The 7,292-nt window shown below is 52.5% G+C and overlaps 1 protein-coding gene across 3 annotated transcripts in view; it reads right to left on the bottom strand.

The window, feature by feature from the left end:
* Nucleotides 1-2,063: 2,063 nt before the first annotated feature.
* The window catches only part of DPH5 (diphthamide biosynthesis 5), a 19,873-nt gene continuing 14,644 nt past the window's right edge, over nucleotides 2,064-7,292 (bottom strand). The window contains exons 6-10 of one of the 3 annotated variants that reach the window (XM_005878534.2): nucleotides 6,033-6,052; nucleotides 5,739-5,820; nucleotides 5,331-5,370; nucleotides 3,799-3,902; nucleotides 2,064-2,946 (exon numbers count right to left, since the gene is read on the bottom strand). In XM_005878534.2, coding sequence (XP_005878596.1) covers nucleotides 2,717-2,946; nucleotides 3,799-3,902; nucleotides 5,331-5,370; nucleotides 5,739-5,820; nucleotides 6,033-6,052 — 476 coding nt within the window. In that variant the 3' untranslated portion in view covers nucleotides 2,064-2,716. Of the gene's footprint in view, nucleotides 2,947-3,798; nucleotides 3,936-5,330; nucleotides 5,371-5,738; nucleotides 5,821-6,032; nucleotides 6,053-7,292 lie in introns of all 3 variants that reach the window. The other 2 variants (XM_014549658.1, XM_005878535.2) reach the window with 2 other exon arrangements.

Below are 7,292 nucleotides of genomic sequence, written 5' to 3'. Positions count from 1 at the left end.
TATGAATAGATTCTAGAGGACCGGGGAGGGAAAGAGTGACTCTCGGGCCAGGAAACGGCACAAGTCAGCGGAGAGCGGTCTGGACGTGGTGAACGTCCTCACTGTGGCTCTGACTCACGATTTTCCCTCATAACCATGTCTTGGTATTTATTTCCATGAATTCAAATGGTTCCCCACCCCCATTCTCTCCGGGTGACCTCAGCGTATGGGAGTGCAGTCCTAAGTGTCTGACGTGAGCCTCCGATCTCCTTCCAGTTTTTCTGAACGTCCTCACTGTGGCTCTGACTCACGATTTTCCCCCATGACCATGTCTTGGTATTTATTTCCAGATATTTCCATGAATTCAAATGGTTCCCCACCCTCATTCTCTCCGGGTGACCTCAGCGTATAGGGAGTGCAGTCCTAAGTGTCTGATGTGAGCCTCCGATCTCCTTCCAGTTTTTTCCCCTCTAACTCAGAAGCGATTCTCTTTCAAAGAAACTTTTTCATAAAACCAGGTTCCACTCCTCCTCTTCCTCCTTCTCTGAGCGGCCTCTTCGGTGGCCGCCATCCCTGCCACACGGAGGGCCCTGTCCTGTGTGCTCCTCCCTGCTCCCACCTGCTCCCGCCTTTCCCATGGCTCCCGGGACGGGCTCCCTCCTCCCTCGGCGGCAGTTAGTCAAAGGCAACCTGCTCTCTTGTCACGTCCGTGGCGGGACTGCCAGCATCTCACACCAGCAAAGGGAAAAACAACACTGAGCTTCCCACATCTGAGGACTTCAGCATGGGTTCCTCCATTTCCTGAAGGCCCATCATAGCCCCTCTTCCTTCCTCTGCAATCTCTCTGCTTCGTCTTTCCCAGCTCACCGGCCTGTTTGCTGCCCGGGTGACCATGCACAGTCACTGGGAGGGACTGTCTGGCTGTCCGCCTGCCCCATGCCACCTCCATGCCGGGCCCTCCCACTCCCACCCTCACTGCCACCCCCAGAAATAGTCCAGCCTTGGGCAGGAAGCACAAGAAATTTCTGCTGAGTGAGGCTTTTGGCAGGCCCTTTTCAAACACCCCCACCCCGGCTTCCTGGCTGCCGCCTGCGCACTGGACTCTGACCCTGAAGTCCGCAGGCCTGTCACAGCCCCGAGAGCAGCCCGCGGCTTCCTGGCTGCCGCCTGCGCACTGGACTCTGACCCGGCTCCAGCACCTGCAGGCCGCCCTCCCGGAGTTCCCTGGGACTCGCCTCTGACCCTGAAGTCTGCAGGCCTGTCACAGCCCCGAGAGCAGCCTGTTCTGCTCACACAGGCGCAGGCACGCTATTCCCGGCAGCAGGTCACCACTGACCTTGCAAGCTGTTGTTGCTGCGCCCAGAAGCCTCCCTGTGCTGTTCTAAGGGGCGCAGTGCTCAGGGCATGAGCGCGAGGGGCTCTCTTGGGGCTCATGGAGTGCACAGTCCTCGGAGCAGCTTCAGAAATCAGTGCTCTCCCTCCCCTCGTTCACCTCATCGCCCACGATGTGGCCGTGAGCACACTGTTCACTCCTAGACCAGAGACAGCAAAGGCAGGGAGGAGCAGCAGGACAGACAGATGGAGCTGCAGCGACAGCCACTTAGTACTTTCCCTTTTGGACGGAAAAGAGAGAGGAAGCTTCAGTGGGGCTGTCACTCAAACAATCAGCTCTTCCAGCCGTATTCCAGGCTTTGAAAACAGGCCGTGAAGTTCAGGCTTAGCACATGCTACCATGTCAGTGTGAATGAATAGGTCACCCTCGTCGGATGAACATGTATGACGAGGAGTCACGCTGGAAGCACAGCGACAGCAAATGCACCAAGGCCAGCACCGCTCAGGCAGCCAGAGAACCGACCTTGTAAGAGCCCCCGCTAAGCCCAGGACTGCAGACAAAGCAACGCAAAACCCAGCACCCCCAGCACTTCCTGAGCGCAGGCGTCAGTGTTTTAAAAGGGTATAAGCAGGCAAAGGCTTCAGATTCATGTCGCAGCAGAGGTACCTTCCCAGCCCTTAGAATCCTGCGTCTCTATCGGGCATCCTAACAGGTGAGTGACGAGACGCATCGTGACTAATCCATCGTTGTCTTCAAACCCAAATTTTTAAAACTTTTATTCTGTGGTCAGCAAGTTTCCCACTTGGCTGTGAGTTGCTATTTAAAACCAAAGAGCAACTGTACATGGCTGGCTGCACATTTATATTAACAATCAATTACATAAGCCCCAAATATAGCCACATCCGAGCTCTGTAACCAGGATGTCAGCGAAGGAAGACACGGCGGTTCGGGAGGAAGTCATTCTGTGGCAGGTGAGCTGGGAGTTGGTGTGACGGAGGCCCCCACCTCGGCTTGCAGCCCTTATCCCACGGCTGCCAGGCTCACGCGACTGCAGGAGGGACCGCGTGCCTGCATGCAGGCAGCTGACTTAAGGAAGGAGGAAGGGGGTCCCGCCTGGTGCAGGCTTCAGAACGAAAAGCTGCTTTTCAACGTCTCCGGGTGGTGCCACCCTCCAGCTTCCCGCGTGGTCTGCTCCACATGTTCACATCCTGAAAAACCGCCAGGACAGCAGCAGCGGCTGACGATGGCAGAGGGAGAACTCGGGGCACAGGAAACCGAGCGTGGAGTCCACTCGCTCTTGGTCGCTTGTGCGGCGCTTCCAGGGTAAACAGGAGCCCCGTTCCCTTGGCACACACAGTTCAGGCAGGAGCACCGGGACTGAAATGAGCCTCCACACAGACGCGTCTATGTGCGGGGCTCCTCGGTGCTCTGAGGACCCGAGCTGGCCTCGGGCACGGGAAACAGACTCAGCATCTCCACCTCCAGCGGGTGCAGGCTGCCCCCCGTGATGACCAGGGAGTGCAGGGGCCCCCCCAGCGCCACAGAGCACATCTGCTGCAGCGTGCCCGCAGCGATCTGCTGGTCCTCGGCGCCTACCCGGGCCAGGCCCACGCACAGCGTCTCCTCGGTGACCGCTAGGCAAGAAAGAGAGAGACCGCCGCTCAGTTCCGCAAGCGCACTAACCTGCCGGCAGTCAAGCCAACAGCAGTGCCAACGGGACATTTAAAGGGACCCCAAATCTCGCAAATCTCCTGAGTGGCTCATTGAGGACCCACGATCTGACCTAAGTCTTTTCTAAATCGTCTGCACTCAAGGATCTCCTTACAGATTTTTCCCAGGAGGGGACAGATGCCCAAAGGCAGTCAGCGCCTTGAAACATACTGACGGGTTCCTTTAAGAACCCCCCAGCAAAACCTGCTGACAACTAACAGTTATTATATGCTATGCCCTCTGTCTAGCTGTTAGGAATAGAAGGACAAGGTCTCGTGTCTGTCCTGAAGACAACCAGCCCTGGTCGCAGTGCTGAGAATGAGAAGCAGCAGAATAAATATACTTTTGCCGGACAAACCTCACTGTGGAGTTCTGTACTGTAACTATAGCTCATTTGTGAGAAGCCCCCACTTTCTGGGATGGCACTGCTTTTACTAGAAAGAACCCCATTATTTTTCTTTCAGTACAACTCTCGGCTGCTGAGGTTTCAGCTGAGACTAGACAAGAACGAGCAGGAAGCACATAGTGACTCCCGCCTCAGTGGAGGCGGTCTATCCAGTGTACACGTCAGCTGCTCCAGCATTCACCAGTGCAGGGCTGCAGTGCATGTGTGTACATGCGTGTGTGCATGTGAGAGCCCAGGAGTGTGTGTGTGTGTGTGTGATGTGAGAGCCCAGCAGTGTGTATGTGAGATCTGAGTGTGTGATGCAAGAGCCCAGCAGTGTGTGTGTGAGATCTGAGTGTGAGATGTGAGAGCCCAGCAGGGACCCAGGTACCTGGCTCCTCTCCTCGTGCTCGCTGGTTCTGAATCACTTCCAGCAGCTGCTGGGCCGCCTGATTCACGGTCATGTAGCGAGGAGGCTCGTAGATCTTCCTGCCCCTGGGGTAGAACACAGGCTGCCGTTGGTCTTGGCCGTGAAATGCATTGTGCATATGAACGCAGCACCCCCAGGTACACTCAGGGACCACACCGGGCTGCTTGAAGCTCGGATGGCACCCACCTTACGCCGCTGTGAAAGCACCGACTCAGTGGTCTCTCCTCGGTGCCTCAAGCTTTGCTCACTGTTCTACTGCACGTGCCCTCTCGCTCACTGACATGTTGGCAGAAAAGAAAGTCCAGCAACTTGAAGATAAATGCCTAAAAGTTACCTTCATTCAAAGTGACACCTTAGGCAAAAATCATCCAAAATGAGTGCCAATTTGTTCTGTATCTCAGCTTAATTGGGTCCAATCGCGTTCATTTTCATTACCATGTTTGACCCCAAGTTCCTCTCTTCACTTCCTCCGCTAACAAAATAAACTAAACAGTAAACTTGAACATCTTGGAGAATAAGACATGTCTACGTCTGTGTGACTCAGAAGCCTACAGTGTTCCCTCAGTGATCGGAATAAAAACAGAGCGTGGCAGCTTACAAAACAGTTGCTACAGATTATTTATGACTTTCAAACCATCCTGAGGCAGCTGTCTGAAAGAAATACAGCGCAAGCCACAAGCATCGTTTTACATTTTCCAGTAGCCACATTAATAATGAAAGTTTTAAAAGGACAAAATCAATTTCAATAATGTTTTATTTAACCCAATGTATCCAAAATGTTATATTTCAACATTCACTCCTATAAAATTATTAAAGAGTTATCTTGTACCGAGTCTTTGAAATCTGTTACGAAGTCTACGCTCATAGCACATCTTGATCCAAATGCTAAATTTTCATTGGGAATATTTGCTCTGCATTTAGATTTCATAAAATTCATGGCTGTTGATAGATTTACACGTTGAAGTTGTTCTAAATCGACTGAAAAGTTTTCCAATAGCTGAGCCGATATTAGTTTTAAATGAGTGAAGTTATAAATTCAGTTCCTCAGGGACACCAGCTCTATGTCAAGTGCCATTATCATGTGGGAAGGAGCTGCGTCTCTAAGCGAGAAAGGACTGTCACTCTTACCTTCACGAGAAGAATGAGGCTCAGAGACGGAAGTTACCTGCCCGAGAGCCATAACCACGGGCAGACTGAGGCCTCACACCCCTGTCTTCTGATGCCTCATTCATTCATTCATTCATTCATTCCACAAAGAGTGCCCTGTGCCTGTCAGGTGCCGACCACCGACCACCGACCACGTGCTCACAAGTGAGCCCGTCAAGCCCACTGCCGGTTCCGCTCCATCACACGCCTTATCACTTCGTAAGATGACAAGTGGTCCAATTCTAATGGTAAGGAAAGCTGGTTTCGACAGCCTTAGAACCCGTGTCCCTGAAGCAGGCCCTATGGACTTGCTAAGGGATTAAAAGCATTCCCAGAGCAAGACTTACTTGATTAGGTTTTCCAGCGACTGCTCCTTTACTTTGATGTCTGTAGGGAAAAAAAACAAAAAAAACAGTTATCTTTGGGTGTGATTAATCCCTCTATCCACAGTCCTACGTGTGAACCTAAGTTTTGGGGCAACAGTCTTCTCAAGTTTCCAAAAAGCTCATGTGCTTGTATTGAGCTGCTTTTCAATGGAACCACGGGGAATGGGAGCTTGTGGTTGTGTGCAGGGAATTAGGAAACAAACCCAGGTTGGCCCCGAGGCCATCCTGAGGGGATCCAGTTCCTCTTGGGAGAGAAGACACAGAAGGAGTCTGACAAACACCGGCATGCGCGGCCCCTAACTCTGAATCTGCAGCTTTGCGTCCACTTCTCCCAGCTGGTGAGCAGTCTGGGTGTGCTCCTGTCCTTGCCTCGGTTAGTCGCAGTGCACGTAACACACACAGCAGGGAATTCTGACTGCATGCGGGAAGCGGCGTCTGCCTTCCTCTGAACCTTCCTCTTGGGAGGAAAAACACAGAGGGAGTCTGACAAACACCGGCATGCGCGGCCCCTAACTCTGAATCTGCAGCTTTGCGTCCACTTCTCCCAGCTGGTGAGCAGTCTGGGTGTGCCCCTGTCCTTGCCTCGGTTAGTCGCAGTGCATGTAACACACACAGCAGGGAATTCTGACTGCATGCGGAAGCGGCGTTTGCCTTCCTCTGAACGGTCAGGCGTGCCCTGATAACTTAAGAAGAAACACTTTGATACCAACAGTCATAAATGATCAGGGCTTTCCCAGCATTAGCCTGGGCCAGGCCCGGGATGCCATGGAGGCTGCCGCCCGGGTCTACCCCCAGGAAGCCCGGCCGTCCGCGCATCACACACACTGGGTGCTCTGGCGCTCAGCTGCACTAGTTGGTAAAAGGTAGAAGGCAGACTCCCTCCCCGGCCTCAGGGGAACTCGGAATACAGTGGCAACAGCTGCTTCCTCTCCACAGGCTCACAACACGCAGGTCAGCCAGAGTTTGCTTTTGCAACAATAAACAGAGCGCAGCGGAGGGCTTGCGATGGCCCCTTCAGTGCTCCCAAGTGAGTGTGAACGTTTTTCTTAGAAAGGGTACTTACTGTAAGGTTTTTCAGAATTGAACCCATCCATTCATTCATTCATTCATTCATTCACCTGGAGCTTCTAGACTGGCATTTGCTATAGTAAAGATTGTAATTTAAGATTTCCTGTCTTTTTTTTAATGATATGCTCTACAGAATTGTATTTTAAAAATGAAGAGGATTGCCCTGGCCAGTTTTGCTCAGCGGTTAGCATCAGCCCGCAGACCAAAGGGTTGCAGGTTGATGTGCAGTGTGCATAGGAATTTGTTCATAGTTTTTTTTTAAACTATAGTCCGGCCCTCCAACGGTCTGAGGGACAGTGAACTGGCCCCCTGTTTAAAAAGTTTGAGGACCCCTGCTCTACAGAATTGTATTTTAAAAATGAAGAGGACTGCCCTGGCCAGTTTGGCTCAGAGGTTAGCATCAGCCTGCAGACCAAAGGGTTGCAGGTTCAATTCCTGGACAAGGGCACGTACCTCAGTTGCAGGTTCGTCCCCGGCCCCTGTCAGGGCACATGTCGATGTTTCTCTTTCCCCTCCTCCTCTACCTCTCTCCCCTTCTCTCTAAAAAAAATGGGAAAAAATATCCTCAAGTGAGGATTAAAAAAAAAAAAAATGAAGAGGCTTGGGAGAATTTTCATAGGTAAATGCTTTGAAATTGAATGTAAGTGGTTTCATCTCAAGCCAGACCAGTTTAGTATTTGTCCCTGTCGCGACACAGGCCGCAGTCCCTCCTCTCCTACGCGCTGGCACAGGAGCTTCTGCTTAGCTCAGAGCCAGGGCCCAGAGTGGCACAGAGGGTAGACACTGCACACACGCCTCCTGAATAGGTGTGCTCTCCGCTCGCCCACCACCCCCCCTCCCCCACCCCCACCCTGC

Source organism: Myotis brandtii, unplaced genomic scaffold (assembly GCF_000412655.1).
Source record: "Myotis brandtii unplaced genomic scaffold, ASM41265v1 scaffold565, whole genome shotgun sequence".
In the NCBI taxonomy this organism is placed as follows: domain Eukaryota; kingdom Metazoa; phylum Chordata; class Mammalia; order Chiroptera; family Vespertilionidae; genus Myotis; species Myotis brandtii.
This window is presented reverse-complemented; position numbering and strand designations above follow the sequence as displayed.